We start from the raw sequence: 20,166 nt of genomic DNA on the forward strand, positions 1-20,166 counted from the left end.
TCTAGCAAGGGGATGAGAAACGGGAACTGGGCTCTGTGCAGTGATGTGTTGATTGATTGCTTTGTTGTAAGTTATTCTTAATATCTGGGGATTGCTTTGATTATCCCTTTTTTCTTGTAAATGGCATAAAACAGTCTAAAGTAATCTATGCTACAAATTGCTTTCTTGTGGTCATATGTCTGTTTCAGGTTTAATTTTGTTTAGGGTTTTTCAGGCTGTTCAGGTGTCCTGCATGTATATTTAGATTCTCTGTTCCCTTCTCTTAAGAACTGCAGCCATATAATAAGTTAATATAAAGTTATGTGCGGGGAGCGGGTCTTCCAGTAACCACCAGTCTATTTCAGGGGAGTGTGTGGGCCAGGCTGCGGTTTCTACACAGAACTGGAGTCAAGACAACGAAACATGATTCCTGCAAAGGTCATTTGAGAAGTAGATAAATTCCACTTTGAGGAAAAGGCAATAGGATACAGAAGAGTGAAGCTAGGGAAGAAGTTAGGTCTGTGGGTCGCAGAGAACCCCTGCCCTGCAACGCTCCAGAGGAGGCTAACTTTCCAGCCATAGCCTTTGACATCTGTCCAGACTGTACAGCCATGGAAAGGAATTTCTCACAGGCTGTGTCCTGCATACCAGCCGGGATGGCTTCTACCAGAATGTTGGTGCTGGCCTGGTGCGCGTTTAATGTTTGCCTCCACTCTCCCACCCGCTGTTATTCACATGTGCACTTAGAAGTGGACAGCAAGCAGGAGAGAGCCCAGGGGACCTGGCGAGACCTTTGGGGCACTTCAGTGTACTGTGAGCTCAGTGGACAAGGTGGAGGTGGAGGGACCCACCAAAGAAGGGGGGAATCTGAGGAAGAGGGAGGCGCAGAAATGTGCTTTGAGCATCTGAAGGCGACATGGCACTGCTTACATGTTTGTGCATGAAATGCCGGAGGAAAACAACCAAATCTCTGATTAACGGGCCCCAAAGGAGCCCCAAAGGAGGTGTTGGCTATGTGAATATTGACTTTGTTGGTGTGAACGTGGGTTTTGATAATATTCCTCGTATTTTTTTGTTCACAAAGCTGTCAAAGCATTTTTAAGTCACTGACCGTAACTTTTGTCATATTTATGTTAATTAAATTGTTCAAGAATGGCCCCCCTTTCTGGAGGGGTCCAAGCTGAGCAGGTCCATTGGTGATACTGTGCACTGGGAATCTGCACTGGGGGTGGAAGTAGATCATCTGTGAGATCTCTTTATTGAAAATAATAACGTCTGTGCAGTGAAAAGAACAACCGATAATGTCAAAAGTCAGATTTAAAGTCTCAGTCACCCAGTAACTCTGGGACTCGAGTGAATGACCTTCTCTCTCTCTGAACTTCACTTCTTTGTGTGCAAAATGGGAAAAGCAATAGAGCACCCCTCTCAGTGGATCATAAACATCCCCAAAGTGTAGACCAAAATATTTTAATAAACAATTTTGCTAAGATTTTAAGAAGACATGGCATTCTTCTTACAGGGGGGATTTTGAATCCTAGCAGCATTTTAGGGCCTTAGGAATTCTTCCGAAGAGACGTTATTAAACTAACTTTTTACATACAGGAGGATCGTCATGCTGTTGTAGTCTGGGTTTCGCCTGGATATATTTTTGTCCTGGTAATTCTCAGACTATAATGGAAACTCCAGGTGATGTTATCCGAGCTGTCACACAAAATTTTTAAGCTAACACAAATTTGGAAAGAAATAGATGTCCACTGGAATTTTCATGGGGGAAAAAAAAAATTAATCTCTTCACAGTAAAGACTAGAAGAGGAAAGCAAAACTCTACTTTGATTTTTTTTTTCTTCCGTAGAGAAATATGACTGTCCATCTCTTTCTAAACCTTCATAGTAATTCCTATAGGCAATTTCCTGAATGCCATGTTATATCAGAGTGATATTTTAATGCATTCTGATTCCACTCATTCAGTTGATTATGGGGACATATATATGCATCAGATTGGGAAATGAAAAATGATGATTCTGAGTAATATGCAAGAAATGAATCCCAAAGGAGCTTTAAAATACCCAGCAAATCGTAGAGAGTGATTGCAAAGCCTTTTTTATACCCACCAGCAATCTGGGAGTTCATTTATTGGAGTACGTTGGGAAAAGGCAGTTTTTCTGCTTTCTGACATATGCAGTGGGGCCTTCTTGTCCAAATATGAATTCGTCTCGCTTGGAATTTTATTTGCAGATGTTGCCATTTCCAGTCACTCACACAGCCATGAGCCCTGAGACTTTTACTGCCAAGCTGTTGTTAGGAAAAGGACTTAAGAGAAGGTGAGGTCAAGGAGAACGATAAATTATCTTTTAAGAGGGTTCCAGTGGGAGAGCCCATTTATCCTGATAAGATAGTGGGACTGTTGAGTTGGTTCTCATTCTGAAATAAGCGTTCCCGTTTATAGGACACATGGAATCTATTCCAGTGCTGGAAAAACATACAGTGGTGATCCTCCTTAATGTTAAACAGACCCCTGTACACGGGGAGCTGTGTGCCTCAGCATTCTTCTAGAACTCTCTTCAAGTTGTCTTTGTTCTTTTTCGACGAGGAGTGTGGATTCTCACCAATGCAGTTTTTGTTTTTGTAAATTAAAGGACAGACCTTTCAAAGGCTAAATATAGGGATGTGAAACTTGTTCTAGAAGTATGCAGGTGGTTAGCAGCAGTGCCCACTTCACGTCAAGGAACCAGTGCACAGGCCATCAGTCTCCTGTGAGTGAGCGAAGCCACAGAAGCACTCGGCACAATACTGTCTTGTTGCCACGATGAAGACTGACTGTTGCATGCAAGTACTGTGCAAACTAAATTCTATCCTAAATCTTTTTTGCTCTTTAAGTTTTTTTGTTTGTTTGTTTGTTTTTTGGCGGTACGCGGGCCTCTCACTGCTGTGGCCTCTCCCGTTGCGGAGCACAGGCTCCAGACGCGCAGGCTCAGTGGCCATGGCTCACGGGCCCAGCCGCTCCGCGGCATGTGGGATCTTCCCGGACCGGGGCACGAACCCGCGTCCCCTGCATTGGCAGGCGGACTCTCAACCACTGCGCCACCAGGGAAGCCCCTTAAGTATTTTTAAATGAATCCGAGTTTAAGGCATGGTAACGATGGGAGTAGTGTGTGACTGTGCATAGCAGACCACCAGTGCTCCTGTCTGGGCAGCCCCCCTGCCAGAGTGAGCCAGGTCCTTGCTAATCTTGCTCAACTGCAGTCTCCTCGCCTGGAAAATGTTTTTAAAAAGGAAGCTTGCTGCTATGGTTATTATGCTCTTCAAAAACTACAGTAAAGGTTATTTTTTTTATTTTCGGCAAACCACAATTATAAAATAATTTTAATTAGTTTTCTCACTTTTCACTAATCAAAGATGTATTTGTCCCTCTGAGCTTATGATGACAAGTTTGGCGGTGTGGTGGGGGGGGGGCCGGGGGGGAGGAAGTGTTACGTGCCGAACTTGTATACATGCATATTTCCAGCCAAAATGCAAAGAAATGTTAAGTTATTGGGCCTTATTTAAGGGGAATATACAAATTTTGAAATAGTAAAGCTTTTTGAAGTTCACGTGGAAAATAGGCTGAAAAGTTCCCTCCCAGTGCCCTGAAGGTCCCAGGTTAGGAGCCTCCAGGCCAGGCGACCTTGCCTTGTTCTGGAATTTGACCTTGCCTTGTTCTGGAAGCCTTTCCTCTCTCTCCTCAGCTGTCAGCCCCCTTCGGTGTGTGCTCTTTATATCCCTTCAGCTAGGCTTCGTGGCGTTTTATGCTGAAGAATTTCCTGCAGGTGCTCCAGCTGGCCTCAGGGTGGCGAGTCTGCCTGGGACCGGGTAATGCACTGGGAGTTCACCCTCCGAGGCTCCCGCTTCCCCTGCCTGCCCCTGAGGATGGGCAGGAGAGGCTGGGCTGAGGGGCCACAGCCCAGATGTTCCTCATGAGTTTTGACAGTTCTCACATAAAACCACACAAACGTGAGCAAAGTGTACCAGCCCAACACAGAGTTGGTGTTTCTCTGAAACTGTATGCCAAGGGTTTAAAGAAAAAAAAAAAAGGAAAATTCACAGACATATGGAGCAGCAGAGGGGAGGAGAGAACACCCATAGGCAACCAGTGACAATGTTCAGACAAATTTTTAGGCTTTTTATATGAAAAAATGATGTCTCTTTTATTTATACTTTTAAAATTTGACTGGAAGACATCATCTCTTAATGCTTTCCACCGTCCATTTTCTCAAATGCACGGTTAAAGAAAGTGTCTATTGTCACATCTTGTTAATAGTAGTAACAGTTCACACTGTCATGAAAATGGCCCTTTTGCAAAAAGACTAGAGTTTTTCTTCCTTCTAAGGATGGAGCCACTGAGAAACATCTGAGACAAAGGACATCTCCTCCAGGCAACCCCCCTTCCTCTTTTAGCTCTTAAATAAGCTGATGGATTATTTTAAGAAATGGCCCAATGGCCAGAAACACATGTGAAGTTGACGAAGAGTCTTCAGTAACAAGAAGGGACCGTGCTCGTTATGACGTAGAACTGGAAATGGAAGGTTTTTCCCTTTGTCTCTCTCGGGCACACAGCGCTTACCCAGCCCTGCTAGACCCTGCCCGGTGCGGAGGCTGTTTGGTTGTTTCCTCCTATTGCTTCCCTCCCCCCCCCCCCGCCCCCACCCCGCCCCGGTCCTCAGCAGTGGCGTTCTATCACACGGGGCACTAATTAAAGCCAAGGACAGAATTTGTACCGTTAATTGGTGTTCAGAGCAGAGGCGTTCTTTTCATTCCCTTTGTCTCTGAGGCAGCTTTGTTCCTTCCTGGAATAACTCCAGGCCTCCCTTCCTTCCTTCCCACTGTAGTTACTCAGCTGCTTGAGTAACACCGAGGTGGGGAAGATGCTAACAGGACACCCTCTGCATGAGGAGTGCGGGGGATGCTGGAAGGCCGCCCTGGCCTTGCGCACTCCTCCTGAGACACATCGTAGGTGGAGATATCACCTCCGGTGTTGGAGACGTGAAGAACTCTAGGAACAGTTGCCCTGATCCTCTTTTCATTTTGTGTTTTGGCTTTTGTTGTTGTTGTGTTAGTATGTGATATCCTGGAGAGGGAGTGGGCAGTCCTCAAGAAAGTATGAAATAATAATTTGAAAAATAAAATTCAGCGCCCTTCAGTTCTTACAGGGGAGTGAGGGGGCAAGATGTCATAAAATCAGGCGAGATAAGGTTAAGTGGATTGTGGATGTAGGGTGCACACATGCAGTTGCGCAAAAAGCCACAATTGTGTGGTTAACATTTTAATCCTGTTTTTCAAGTGCTTAGTTTTAGTTAGAGTAGCATTTTGCTTTTGGTAAAGGTGTTACTAAAATACAATTGTAAAAGGAATTCCTAATTGGTTAGGGCTTTTTGGTTCTCTGATTTTGAACCAAACAACCACGGACCCTAGGATATAATGTACTAGATACTTGCTTTGTGGTTTTGTGGGGTGGGGGGATGGAATCGTCCAGTTCCTCATTCTCCACAGCTGTAACTCTTTCTAAACTAATATTCCGTCCCTTGAGACCGAAACTTCAGCTAACCTACTGGGTGGATGACGTGAAGAGTGATAGTGCTTGGCAAGCTGATTGCAAAACATTCCAAGGCCAGTTTTTGTTTCCTGATGCTCCATAAAAATGAGTATAGGGCTCTATGAATGAGTTATGTGGCTCTAAAAAACGTTCATAAGTTTGTGTAGTTTATAGCATATTTTGGTTAGAAATGTTCTTATGTAATTCATGCATTTTCTGGAATGTAGGAAAAAGACTCAACAGTGTTGGCATTCTGAATCTGGTCTAAATTAAAAGTAATAATAAATTTATATACGAATGAAGAGAAATCTGTCACCACCTGAAATAAATCAATCACGTAGTTTAAATCACTAACTGCATAATGTTCTCTTAAACCATTTTGCAAGGGAGTGTCTTTGCATGTCCCTGGCTTCACCTAGAGCCATGTCCAACTGAAAAAATCTACACATTGCCCCCTAAAAAAATTCTTTGGCTTCCTCTTTAAGAAGGTAGCCCAAGGGCTTCCCTGGTGGCACAGTGGTTGAGAGTCCGCCTGCCGATGCAGGGGACACGGGTTCGTGCCCCGGTCCGGGAAGATCCCACATGCCGCGGAGAGGCTGGGCCCGTGAGCCATGGCCTCTGAGCCTGCGCGTCCGGAGCCTGTGCTCCGCAACGGGAGAGGCCAGAACAGTGAGAGCTCTGCGTATCGCCAAAAAAAAAAAAAGGTAGCCCAAGTTATTTTATCTTTTGCAACAATATGAAGACATTAATCGAAAGCATCAATATCCATCATGAAGAGCACAGTTCCAAATGTCAGCCTCCCTCAAATAAGATTAGATCTTCCACTGACTAACACTTTGTGCTTGACAGCAGGGACAGTTTTGCCCACGGGTTAAACATTCATGGTTCTAATTAGCAGTGTAAGAACCTCTGAAAGCCAGGATGAGATGGAGGGAATATTTTGTGAGCACCGTGTGATTCCTTTTTCCCCCACAAATTAACTTTCTGTTCCCTTGAAAGATGATTATCCATTCAGGGCAATAATATATACTGTATTGCCTTGGAAATAGCTTCCCAAATCAAGAAATTAAGAATCAACAACCCACCATTTTATCACAGAGGAAACCTCATTATCCCTAAGTCAGCAGTATACTAAATACTAAGCAATCTGAGAAAGATGCAGAAATTTTTTTTTTTAATTATGTTTTCTTTGTGTAAATAAAAGAACAGCCATTTGACTTTTGGGGTGGGGGGGGGGGACACAGAGGATCTCAGCCTCCGAAAAAGCCGAACAAACAGAGGCACCTTTGGGAGCTTTTGTGCTTTCTAAACGTTTAAGCAGCCCTGGGCCAGAGCAGCCTGCACGATGTCATTCATTGCCAGCGTGGCGGTGTGGTCACGGCGGTCAGGGGCAGCACCCTCTTGTGCAGAACCCCCACAGAAGCAGCCTGGTCTCCGGCTGACACCTTTTAATCACGTAGGAGGGGGCCGTGGAGCCAGCTGAGGTGTCAGAGGGCCCCCTTCCCCCGCCTCTGCCCCCACTGGTGTCAGCGCTGGTGTCATCAGTCACTTCCAAGGCCCGGGACTTCACCTGCAGCCAGCGCCGCGTGGGGCGCAGGGTGGGCAGCAGGGCCACTCGCTGGCTGGAGAGCTTTCCATGTGAGGCTGCTGCTAACCGGCCTCTCACCCTTTAGACATCCCCGGGGGGTGCGGGGGGACCCGTCCATTCGGAGTATGGGGGCTGGGTTGGGAGTGTCAGGTTGGGGATGGCGGCATGGGGATGTAAACGTCTGCAGCTTGCAAAGTTATGTGTGTGTGTGTGTGTGTGTGTGTGTGTGTGTGTGTGTGTGTGTGTTTCTGGTCTCACTTTTATGTCGTTTTTTTTTTTTGGAAAAGTGTCTTTCTTTCATCCAGCAAGGATATCTTGAAACATCTGCTTTTGTCCTTGTATAAAAGTCAGGAATGAGCCCCAACCCCCTCCCAGCCCTCCCTGGCAAGGTAGCCCTTCAGGAATTTCTTTTGCCTTTTGGGGCAGCATAGAGTTTTGGTTGCAGGAAAAGCCTGCTGTTCATCTCCCCCAAAATATGTATTTCAAGGGCTAGTCCGCATTAAAAACCAAACCAAAAGAAAACCAAAAAACAGAGAAAATGGCCCTGTCATTCCAAGGAGACAGGAACATGGGCTAGAAACTCTCCTCAAACAAAGCCAGTTTGCCCAGAGCAGAGAAAGATCCCCTTAGAAGTAAGCCCCGGCATGACATTGGCATTCCAAAGAAGAGGGCTTTCTGACAGCGTCGTCGTTTTATGACCACATGGTTTTAACCATTCGAGGACGTCTGCTCCATCCTCCAGGCCAGCAGGTGACACAGGTCCTCCCGCCCTTCCCCGCCGCACCCCTGGGAGCGGGTCAGGCAGGCAGGTCACAGCACAGCCGTGTCTCTGCCACGGCCCCTTTTGCCCCTTGGCACGCGGCTGCCCTCTCTCAGCCTTCTGGTCACCAGGCATGGCAGCTCCCAATCTCATCACTTCCTGGAAGCCAACAGCCTGGTGATAAACAGTCACCAGCAGCAGACCCACTGATACCTGGAATGTTCCTCGTCCCACAGATGAGCCAGGTCCAGTTCTGTTGAGGGCTTCATAACTCAGTTCACTAGATTTGTATTAAATGCCTTACATTGATCCAGACTCACCCACCCTTTCTATTATCCACTGTCAGTAATGACTCCTCCCTCCTCATTTCATTTCTGGGGTGTTTCAGCTTTCCACTTTGGCAGTATGTGATATCCTGTTCATCTGATTCGCCAGGGAAAGGATTATGCCATCTGCTTTTATCTTTATTTAAGTTCTTCACACTTCCTTTTGGGAAGTTCAAGCAGTGACATTCGGATGGAGGGCAAACCTTTCAAATGAGATGGGTTTTGACTAGAAATTCTGACAGGTTAGCATTTCTCACAAGAATGAATCTGAGGTGGAAGAACAGCGCTTGAAGTTTTGTGTTTGTGACACAGCCACGTTTTCCAAAGACTATGTAATGGTTTAGGTGTTTCGAGAAGCCGCACTAAGAATAAATAGCGTTTAGAGGTTCCCTAAGATTCAAAGAGGGAATTGCACGTGCGGCCGCTGTTTGCATGCTCTGTTTGGGTAGAGGTCACGAGCCTTGGGTCTCTCTTGCTTCTCACATTGCGGAGAGGTGCTGGTGCGAGGACCCTCTCTTTTTCTGACACGACTCCCTAGGACTAGTGCACGAAACGGGTCAGCTGCTCTGTGTGTGCGCACACACCCTTGCTTTTCAGCCTTCACAAAGAAAAAGGTAGAGCAGCTGCTTCCAGTTGGGTCCAGTTGTTTCTAGTTGAGTGTTTTAACTGATGCCAGTAGTTATGTTATGTTCTTCCATTCAGCGGTCCCGGGAGGTGGCCTGAGAGTGAGCGCTCCCATGGTGTGAGTTCGTGGAAGGGGGCTGCACAGGGAACAGTGAATGTGTTGGTCATTCATGTGCGTTTTCTCAGGCAGCAGAGACCATGTGTTCTTCATTACTGCGTGATCCATGGCCGTGCTATGCTGGACCTCTGGTTAAATCTAGGGATTATTTAAAAAAAAAAAAAAGCTGGGGAATTTATCTTGCTTCTTCGTGTTTTCTGTATTCACTTCATATTTGAAGCAGAGACAGAGTTCCCATTTTTGCATTGAGGACCCACTGCACCAAATGGCGAAGTACGTGAAACTGGTTTATAATACTCTTCTGCCACATTTTCAGTCGTTACCATCCCACATCCGCGCTCGGTGCCTCTGTGCAGCTTCTAACTTTTTAAAAAAGATTGTTTCCCATGTTAACATGCATTTGCCATGACAGTGACAGCCCGGAGTGAAGCCCTGGCCCGCCTGAGCCTAGGGGTGTGCAGAGGAGCAGATAACCCCCCGAGGATGCAGCGTCCTGTCCAAGCCTGTGTCTCAGCCCCTGCTGAGGCACAAATTAAGAAACAAGGGCTCTCACACACAGAAGATGAGTGAGGTGACCAGATGGAAAATTAGGAGTCTAGCAAGAAAAGTTTTCAGATACTTGTTCACAAATAGAAAAAGGATTTAAATTGGGGCAAGTATTATAAAATACTTGCTCTTATATTCTGACCCACCAAAAGTGTAACCATATCACCAGGCAGTCAGTTACTTCTTCTTAGTTACTTAAAGTTCTGCAAGTAATACCCCAGCTTCATCTCACTCCTCACTGTTGTGAATTAAGACACCTAGCCTGCCCAGGCAATTGTAATCACTGTGTAAATCAGAGAGATGTGATCCCGAGAAAGGCATCCGGAAGAATGATTTAGGATGACCTCACCTTCTATGTGACCTTCAGGAGAATTTCTAGTGTGTGATCGTTTTCAATTATTATTCCCCCCCAAAAAAGTTACCTTGATTCTAAAAGCAGGGAATTAAAATCCAGTTTGAAAAATGTAGAGACAAATGACAATCGTTTACTCAGAAAATTTTGCTCTAAAATACGTTAACCAACCCAGTCAGCAATCATAAGCTAACAACTTACTCTCTCTTTGATTTATAAGTAATCTGGAGACCCGACTTCCACGTGTCCATTACAACCTTCCTGGTACAGTGGAAGAATTCCCTAAATAAAAGGTGATTTGCTGCATTGAATTCATGACAAGACGGTGGTTTGAGAGAGTGCCAGAGGCCAGGCATGCCTGATCACACCCTCCAGTCTGTTCTAAAATGGTCTGGTGGAATTGGTTTCAGCCTTAAAGTGTCCTTGAATTATCTTTTTCTAGCCCATAGCAGTAATGGCTAAATAAGCAATTCTTTAAGTCCTTCCAACCAGAGCTGTAAATTAGCACTTTGCTTTGGGAGGGTGCCAGGCTCTGAGTTCAGCTTACCCTGTTTGGGGTCCGCATCAAGACAGCCCTGCAAGGTTCACTTGACAGATATTTTTGAACACCTACAATGGACAGAAAGATGGGAATACCTTTCTTTAAAACTAATCAGCTAAAATTGCTCTGGGAGCCTCCGTGGAGGAGCCATTGAAATGTGAGTCAGCTGTTTGTTGGAAAGCGTCCCAGTGTGGAGTGTCCGCCTCTGCGTGGTGGTCGTGCCTCAGACGTGACAGGCCGTTGGCGCTGGTCCCACGTGTGCACGTTTGGCCGGTGCTGCAGAGCGCAGGGTGCCTGTCACAGCAGACGCTCGGTGACACAGCGAAGACGGCAGCACCAGCCGGCAGAGAGATCCGGCTTTGCTCTCCAACTGCTCTTTCTTCCTCCTCTCAGCCCGGGGTGCCTGTCTTTCAGATGGACCCTTACACATCTCACCACCCCACTGCATCCTGTTTTATTGCTTGTCTTTCGCAGTTTCCCTTTTCTGTGTAAAAATGTGAGTACTGCCTCGTGTTTGTGTTAGGCTATATGTTGACAAAGGCGTTTTTGTTCCTTTTCCCCGCAGCAGCCTGGTAAAGAATCGCAGTCATTTCACCGTTAGGTAACTGGACGACTTGTCAGATACCCACGCCCAGTACCTGCCAGGGAGAGTGTGGAACCGCTGCCCCATTGCTTTGAGTGACCATTAATCTGTGAGGCGCTCGCTTGAAGGGAAAGGCAAACCTTATACTCTAGAGATACAGTCTGAACAAAGCAGCAGCGATCTCTGTCCTCCTGGAGCCCCTGTGCTGCTAGGGCTGAAATGAAGGCAAGCAAGAGGGCGTGTTGGTGAAGCGTGTTCAAACTCAGGGGCTGGCCTTTTGAATTCAGGGACAGCACCCTCGGCAATCCGGTCTGTGCTCTGGGACACTTAGGAACATCTTCACGCCTTCTTACCATCGTGAAAACAAGGAGAGGGTTAAAATGAAACGTGATCCTTTTCTCAGTCTGCAGCTAGCAGGATATGGTCCCTTTTCCTTTTTTTCTTACATTAGAAAAAAAAAAAAGGCTTTATTAATCACAGATGTCTCAACTGTCGAGACGGGGACTAGAGGGCGGTTTCCCTTCTCCCAGCAGTTTGGGGCTGTGTGTGTTCCCATGGTGGAACTCTCCTGTGGCGGCCAGAGGGGCAGGGCTCCCGCTTCCCCCTCCTTTTTTTTTAAGTTTTTTTCTTCATTTTAAGAAGAAATCTAGCATGGACTTTGGGTGAACTCTGACTTCAGCAGAGAACCATCTTTGTGGGGTTGTTTTCCCTTCAAAATAAGAGAAACTTTGATTTCCCCTCTTAGGGCTTCAGGCAGCTCACAACTGGCTTTCTCTTATACACACATGAGCGTCTTTTGAAATGAGTGGGACGTGCTGACAGTATCTTTATGCTACAGTTTACCCTGTCCTCTTAATAAGGGACAAGTTATTTTTTTAAATGGAAACAGAATGAAGTAATTCATCTAAGTTGCCTCACTCATCGTTCATACATCAAAAATGACTTTGAGTATGTAGCTGTTTACCACGCTAGGCCTATGATTGGAAAATCATTAATCCAAATCGCCATTGTCTGGGTACTCACAGTTTTGCATGCATGCCATGTAGCAAGTTCTGTGCTACCAGGGAGTCCGGGAGAAGCTTGCCTCAACCATCTTATGTTTGCAAATAGCAGTTTACAATTTGCAAAGCTCATTCCTTCTCGCTCCTTCATGTAATCCTACCGTAGCCCTGGGAGATGAGGGAATTCAGGTGCCAGGATGTTGGCCTGGGTCAGGGCCGTGGAGTGGAAGAGCCAGTCTCAAACTCAGACCCTGTGACAAGTCCAGAGTCCTTCCGACGTCCTCAGCTGATCTCCCACCTGGACCTTGCATCAGCGGAGCTTCCCCAGGCTGGGAAGAGACAGGCACATCCCAACGAGGCGTGTTGTGAGTGCCGGCATCCTCATAGATGCGGACGGCGGTGACAGGGTGGAAAGGCAGCAGTACTGAATGTACTGAGTGTTAAGTCTTTTTTGTCTTCCAAGAAAGTAGGAGTTGAGGGGAAGGCAAGAGATGGGAACTGAAGATGGGAACAGGGACAGTACAGTTGCCTTGAGTGACAAATGAGTTTTCCATCGTCTTTCTCAGGTGAGTTCAGTCCCGACCCCTCTTTTTGCCGCCTTGCCCACACCGCACGTGCTGGGGGGTGTTCACGTGCTCCCCACACTCACCAAGGGCTCCTGGGCCTGGCTCTCGCCTGCAAGAAGGCATCACGTAGGGCAGGCCGGTACAGGGACAGCTCTCATCTACTCTGAGTTACCATCTTGTACGTACATAGTTCAGACTCACAAGCTGGACGAAAATTAGATGTGACCTGTAGCTCGTCTCCAAACTGGTGGGGTATAGCACCAAGTCAGGATGTCACTGTTCACGGGGTCAACGTACGTTATCAGGCTCGTGAGCTCAGGCTGGAAAACAGCCTGTAGCTGGCAGTCAATTCACTGACTCACCCGTTCGGTTGTTGGTTTTTGGGTTTTTTTTGCTGCATGAAGGATCTTAGTTCCCCAAGCAGGGGTCAAACCTGGGCCTCTGCAGGGGAAGCTCAGAGTCTTAGCCACTGGACCGCCAGGGAAGTCCCGACCCATTCGTTATATATTCACCATAAACTTACTAAGCTCCAAGGATGTGCCAGCTGAGCACGTAGCTGTAAACAAACCAGACCCAGCGCCCGCCCACGTGTAGCCTGGAGTCTAGGTCACGGTGGCTTCCTGTCCTGACAGTTACCCAGCTGCAACTGCAGTCATGAAAGAGAGCCTGGCCGTGGGCCACCGCCCTAGGATTACTCTTGTCATTGGCCTGAGCCGCCCACAATCCACCTGAACAGAGAGGAGGGGTCTCAGAGGGAGGAAGGGGGCCTTCCCAGCAGCGTCTGTGCCCAATCGTGACCCTTCAGACGCAGCGGGGCAGAGCCGCCGGGAGCTCAGCTGCGTGAGGCACCTGTGTGCAGACCAGTAATTTAGAATCTTCCCAAGGAGACCACCGAACTCGTTTATCGTGTGAGTCACGATAACTCCGGTAACACTGGAGACCTTAATTCTACTAGATGTCATTAGGACCCGTTGTTTAATTTAAATTTTGCATCAGAGCAGTGGGTCTAGTGGTCAAAGTCTGTTCTTAAGATAACAAAAAATAATAGCAGGTCCTTTATTTCATTCTATTGATAATTGACTTAAGTAATTTTTAAGTGTTTTAAAATCTGATTTATGCATTATGTCACAGAGCATGTAAATGGACTGTTAAAATCCATTGATTTGGGCAAAATGAGTTTCTGTGTTGAAAAGAAAAAAATAAGATTTTTTTTTGGAAAGTGTCAAACAGCATGAAGAATTAAGTATTATTGTTAAAAACAAACTGGCGAGAGAAGGAACGTATCTGTTTGCTTTAGTTTGTGGTCATTTTTTCATTGCTAATCCCCCGGATTGTGACTAATGTATCAGATCTGCGCACAGCACGAAATATCTGTTAATCTTAGAGACAGGGGAAGACATTTTCCCTCTACATTTTCAGACTTCTGAAACGAAATAGATTTTCAAGGTAAAATTTAAGAAACGACGAAATTTTCTTCTTAGTTTGTAATTGCTGCTAGCATATTTCTAAGTCATGAATATTCCAGTAAAGTGAAATAATGTCACTTAAGTGACGATAAATAGTAGCTCAAGAAGAGAACCGCTATTCCCTGAAGCCCTGGTGAGCTCTGACCTTGGACAGCTTTGCCTCGCTCCTGGGTCTAGGCTGGACTGGTCAGGCCACGGCCACGTTGGTAATGCTCAACCTGCCAACTGAGGGAAAAAATCTCTTTTGAACCTACTTCTCAAAGTGCAGAGAACCAACTCTTACGCAGCTGAGCACCCAGAGAGAAGCTTGGCAGTGTCGTCTCTAATCTCTTTTTCTTTCTGAACCATTTGGTGAACCACCATCTCCTTTCCTAAGCAAGGCAGGGATGCCCTGAGAATCACACTTGCAAAGCCAGCCGGGTCCCATGAGGCCTTGGTGATGGACTGCAGTTCATCGCCTCGTGCCGCCCAAGGCCGCTGGGGCTGCTGCCCGGGGGCGAGGTCTGCGTGTCGGGGCGACGGCCCTCAGCTGCCCACCCGGCCCAGAGCTCTCACTTCTCCGTAACCCCGCACGTTTGGGGGACACAGAGACTGTGCCAGGTCTCCCGGTGGGCGGCCTCTTCACTGAAGGTTCATATTATGGGCCGCGTTGCTCCCGTGCTGCGTCCCCCCAGATGCTTGCTTATAGGCACCCAGACACGTGGAAGGTTCGTTTGTTGGCTTAGGCGGTGTCCCCGTCACTTGGGACGTGTGAGGGTTCTGCTGGTGACGTTGAGGCCTGCAGTTGATTCGGTTTTATGAAAGCGAGTCTGCCTCTGTCCTTTTCCTACCACGGAGCTCCATCACGGACGCTCGTCACCTGTCGGGGACGCGCCCACCCCCCCTCCAGCCGGGCGCCACCTTCGTGGTTCTCTGTCTCGTGTGGTTGCGGCTGAGTGAATATTCCTCGAAGCAACGCCCGTCCCGAGAACAGGGCCGCGGGTCAGCTTGCTCTGTTTCTCTGGGCTGGGATTTCTGCTGTTTCCAGTCAGTACTTCCTAGGTGTCTGCTGTACGCCAGGCACCGCGCCAGGCCCCGGGCACACCTTCGGAGACACGTCAGACGAGGCCCCCGCCCTCCTGGAGCTTACGTCCTTGTGAGCTCCTCCTGATGGGTTGTTCAGGCCCAGCTCCTTCAAAGGCCAGCTTCAGCGTCACCTCCTTTAGGAAGGCCTCCGTGATCCCTCCACCTGATTCCCCTTCTTCTCAACCTCTACGAGAGTTTGTACTCGCTTACAGCATGAAGTGTCACAGCTCTGCCTGAATGATGGTTATGTGATCACTGAAAGCCCTGCAGGTGGGTCCCCGGGGTAAAGGAGGATGTAGGCTTTGCCGTCTCTGTCCAGTGGCAAGTACAGGGCTTGGCTCTGCATGCCAGCACAGTAAAGGCACAGTAAACGCCTATGAAGTACATCCCCTGCTGTGGCCAGCACAGTGCCTTGCTAATATTGATAGTGGGTACTTAGAAACACTTTAGCTGAGTAAAGTATCATCTACACGTGGACTGTGCAACCCCTCCTCTTCCTTCTGTCCTTCCTGTTGTCACCGCAGCAGGAGTGCCCAGGCTAGTGACAGTGCCTGCCTTGTTTGCCCTTTACCCTAAGTCAGCACCTGAGAAAGTCCCCAGGAAGCTCCTTACAGCAGGCGTGCTGTTAACTTCATGGCTTCGTTCTGCTGCCTCCTCCCGATGGTACCTGAGGAAAACGAGGCTGACGTGGGGACGTTTTAGTCACTCTTCTGTGAAAAGAAATAAAATAAAAATATATGCTCACACACACATATATACACGAGGAAGGGGGGGGATGCTGTATTGAGCCTGAGTCTGCCTCTGAGAAAATCTAGACTTTGAAGAATGAGTGATCCGGCTTGGAACGCGTCATCTGTTTATGGAAGATTATACCCTCTCCCCTGCTCCCCTGCAAGGCTCGGCCGAGGAGGGAACGGGCAGCAGTTAGACGGCGCTCCGCTGTCTCGCCCGGGCATCTGAGCGTGAGCGGGAAACTGCTGTCAACTCTGTCGTACGTGTAATCACAGGACTGGAATTAACTGCCTTGCTTTGTAACTGCAGCAGGTAATGGTCTCCAGTGCCGCAGAGGTAAATACAGCTAATACAGGCAGCTGAATAACATCATCTTTTTAAAGGTTAATTTTAATTTTCAAGACTTAACAAGATTTAAGAAAATAACAAGCATATAGTGAATGATCTCGCTCCTTCCATTTCCTACAGTGAAGCTGTTTATTCCATTTTGCTGTGGGAGGAGTCCTCCAGAGTCCAGTGCTCGGGACAGGGCCAAGAAGTGTCCCAGGTCACTGGTCTTCTGTTTGTAAAGTAACGTCTCACGTAATTCCACAGATCTGTTGAGTGTCAGCTGTTACCTAAGTGTGTTTATGTCTCCTTTTTTCTCCTGAAAAATTAACAACTCAGGGTCGACTATATTTAATTTTTCAAGTCCAGTGAGAAGATTCATTTGGATATATCTTCAAGTAACATTTTGGTTACTTGAGGAAGGTTTCTCCTACTCACATTTCTTTTTAAAACGTGTTGTTGTTGTTTTGTCAAGTGTTACTGGTATTTTCTCCAACACGTGAAGTAACTTTGCTGAGGCTGAGAGCAGAGGCTGCAGATGCCTGTGTAGTTCCAGAGAACAGCTGGGAAACAAGGGGCCGTGAGCCGGATTTCCCAGTGAACCAGCCAGCTTTACCCTTCCACACTGAACTTTCTAGAAGGGTGCCGTTTGTCACAATGCCTGACCAGCTCACGTCTATACCGATTTATACACCCACGCACGTGTACATACATACAAGTATACCTCGTTTTATAGCACTTTGTTTTTCTGTACTTCACAGATGCTGCATTTTTAACTAATCGAAGGTTTGTGGCAGCTCTGCATCGAGCAAGTCTGTTGGAGCCATTTTTCCAATGGCGTTTGCTTGCTTTTGTCTCTGTGTCACATTTTGTTGAGTCTTGCAATTTTTCAAACCCTCCACCAGCAAAAAGATTACAGCTCGCTGAAGGTTCAGATGATGGTTAGCATTTTTTAACAATAAAGTATTTCTTAATTAAAGTATGTACCTTTTTTTAGACAATGCTGTCGGACACTGAATAGACTACAATAAGTGGAAACATAACTTTTATATGCCCTAGGAAACCAAAAACTCTATGACTCACTTTATTGCGTTATTGGCTTTACGGCAGTGGTCTGGAACCGAACCCACGACGTCCCCAAGGTGTGCCTGTACTCGTGTGTGTTTATTTATTTTTTTAAACATTTTATTTTTTAATTTATTTATTTTTGGCTACGTTAGGTCTCTGTTGCTGCGCGTGGGTTTTCTCTAGTTGCGGCGAGCAGGGGCTACTCTTCGTTGCAGTGCGTGGGCTCTAGGCACACGGGCTTCAGTAGCTGTGACTCGTGGGCTCTAGAGTGCAGGCTCAGTAGTTGTGGCTTGTGGGCTCAGTAGTTGTGGCTCGTAGCCTCTAGAGCACAGGCTCAGTAGTTGTGGTGCACAGGCTTAGCTGCTCCACGGCATGTGGGATCTTCCCAGACCAGGGCTCGAACCCGTGTCCCCTGCATTGGCAGGCGGATTCTTAACCACTGCGCCGCCAAGGAAGCCCATGTTTATTTATTGAGTGGTACTTCTATTCATGGGAGTGAGTGAAACTGTATATTTATCCACCAGGATTAGTTTTTAACTTCCTTTAAATTCTTCTTTAAGCCATTCTTTCTTGGTTCTTGTCTGTCAAGGAGATGGGTGAAAATAATTCAAACAGTGTGTCCTCCAATGTCTGTGATATTTTAAGTGACAGTGACATTTTGAGCCTGTGCGATAATGATGCTGGTCTCCAGGACTGGTGACTTGGGGGGTTTTGGAGGGGGCAATACACCTGGAGAAAAATCACCTCTAGCAAAGCTCAAGTTGGGGAGCCATTGGATGGGTGAGCATGTGGACATTCCCCCCAGGGCAGAGCCACCAGACACCGCTCCCGGCGGCCCCTGAACTTGGTGTTCACCTGGGTGGTGACGCTGCTCGTCGGCACAGCGGCACCAACAGGACTCTGGGGGCTGCCAGTCACACTTGTTTGTTTCTCGCTCTTGCCCCGCAGACTCGCTGTCCGTCTCCAGCAACGATGCCAGCCCGCCTGCCTCCGTGGCCTCCCTCCAGCCCCACATGATGGGGGCGCAGAGCTCCCCGGGCCCCAAGCGCCCAGGCAACACGCTGCGCAAGTGGCTGACGAGCCCGGTGCGGCGGCTGAGCAGCGGCAAGGCTGACGGGCACGTGAAGAAGCTGGCCCACAAGCACAAGAAGAGCAGGGAGGTCCGCAAAAGTGCCGACGCCGGCTCGCAGAAGGACTCGGACGACAGCGCGGCCACCCCGCAGGACGAGACGGTGGAAGAGGTCAGGGCCTCCGGCATCTCCCTCCGGGTCGTGGGAACAGCGAATACACTCGTCTGGTGGTTTTCCCTAAGTTCTGGAAAGGACCAGGGTCAGAGCCCCGCTCCGTTCCTCTAGCAGCGTCTAGAGTCAGGGACCCACGCGTGGCCTCGGATCAAGAAATCAGAGGACCATGGGCAGCCCCGCCTGCTTCAGGAGAATATGGTGCCCAGCCACCGTAGCCCCCTCTCACCTCCATCACAGGCAAAGCCAGGGGTGCCTCCCGGGAGGCAAAAGATTTACGTGGCCCCTGAGGTTAGCACTCAACCACGGGGGCAGCATTTTGCAAGGAAAGCACCAGTTTTAGACTTGGAAGGACTAAGGGAATGTTTGCATCCTCTAGTTACCTCCACCACCACCCCTGCCCCCGTACTCATACATATTCATGCTTATGTCTTGTCCTGAGTAGAAAGCACACAGTTAATATACTTTGCTAACCCAGCAGTAAACACTGGATTATTCCCATGTCATCGAAGATAAATGTATGTAGGTCAGCCAGGAATTATTTTTAATTTCCCCTTTTTTGGAGGAGGTGGGAGCTTAAAATTATACTGCAAGGAACCGAATTCCTTTATGGTCCCCAAGATGAACCTTCAGCAGTGTGGTGTCAGTGAGGGGCCCTCAGAGTTTTTAACTTGGACCCCTATCCCCCAGTTCCCTCACAGGCTCAAAAAAAGGCAGAGAGAGAGAGAGAAGACAGGATTTGTGTCGTTCAATGTATTTTGCAGATGTGGGGTTTCTGCTGCCTTTTGCCCGGGCGTGTTTTCGCCGTGGGTTTTCACAGGAGCGTAGGGTTCATTTACGTCCTCATCTCTCTGTTTTATATACTGTGTCCCCGTGATAGAAATGAAAAACTGAAATTTTTTTCTAAAAGTAAGAGTAGGGGGAAATTAATGGGATACTTAACTCAGATTCTTAAAGTACACCTTGAATTGTATTTTTCTCTGTGTCCTCCTGACGTCAGTGAGTTTTATTTGAGCAAAGTAACAAAAAGTGAAGTATGAGACTAGAGAAACTAAGGGTTATGTTCAGATTTTTGAACCTTCTTTTTAAATGGGCTTCTGGAAGATCAGATGTGTTCAGAGCCTAACGGTTAACGTTGGCAGTCCCTTCCCAAGACACTGTCAGTGGCCCTTCCCTTGTCCAAGTTGGCAAGCGAGGGAGCTGGGTTGCTGGAGGGAGTGGAAGCTCCCGCCAGGGTTGGAAGGAGCTTGGCCTTGACTTCTGCTCTCAGTTTCGATCCCGGCTGTGCTTTTCCAGTTAACCCCTGAGGGCTCAGTTTCTGTGAACTGACATTGGACAGTCAGGGCCGGGTTCCAATGGGCGAATGTCGGTCTGGTTTCAGAGAGGCCGGAACGAGGGCCTGAGCAGCGGCACGCTCTCCAAATCCTCGTCCTCGGGCATGCAGAGCTGCGGAGAGGAAGAAGGGGAGGAGGGGGCCGACGCCGTGCCCCTGCCCCCGCCCATGGCCATCCAGCAGCACAGCCTGCTGCAGCCGGATTCACAGGACGACAAGGTAAGGGGGGCCCACGCCCACACCGAGCCTCGCCAGGAGAGGGCCTGGCGGTTGCCTGCCGCTGTGCCCCGGCCTCCTTGCAGGACATAGAGAGCGACCCGGGCTGTGAAAAGGCACCTGGAAGATGCCTTTCACCCCAAAAATATAGATAGCAAAGGCCAT

The 20,166-nt window shown here is 48.0% G+C and overlaps 1 protein-coding gene across 9 annotated transcripts in view; it reads left to right on the plus strand.

Moving 5' to 3' along the window:
- Positions 1–20,166, plus strand: part of TRIO (trio Rho guanine nucleotide exchange factor) — a 372,439-nt gene that overhangs the window by 312,653 nt on the left and 39,620 nt on the right. For all 9 annotated transcript variants that reach the window (XM_019951041.3, XM_073802019.1, XM_073802017.1 and 6 more), the window contains exons 35-36: positions 18,160–18,452; positions 19,834–20,004. In XM_019951041.3, the coding sequence (XP_019806600.1) occupies positions 18,160–18,452; positions 19,834–20,004 (464 nt within the window). The remainder of the gene's footprint in view (positions 1–18,159; positions 18,453–19,833; positions 20,005–20,166) is intronic.

The sequence above is a fragment of the Tursiops truncatus genome, chromosome 3 (assembly GCF_011762595.2).
Source record: "Tursiops truncatus isolate mTurTru1 chromosome 3, mTurTru1.mat.Y, whole genome shotgun sequence".
NCBI lineage: Eukaryota > Metazoa > Chordata > Mammalia > Artiodactyla > Delphinidae > Tursiops > Tursiops truncatus.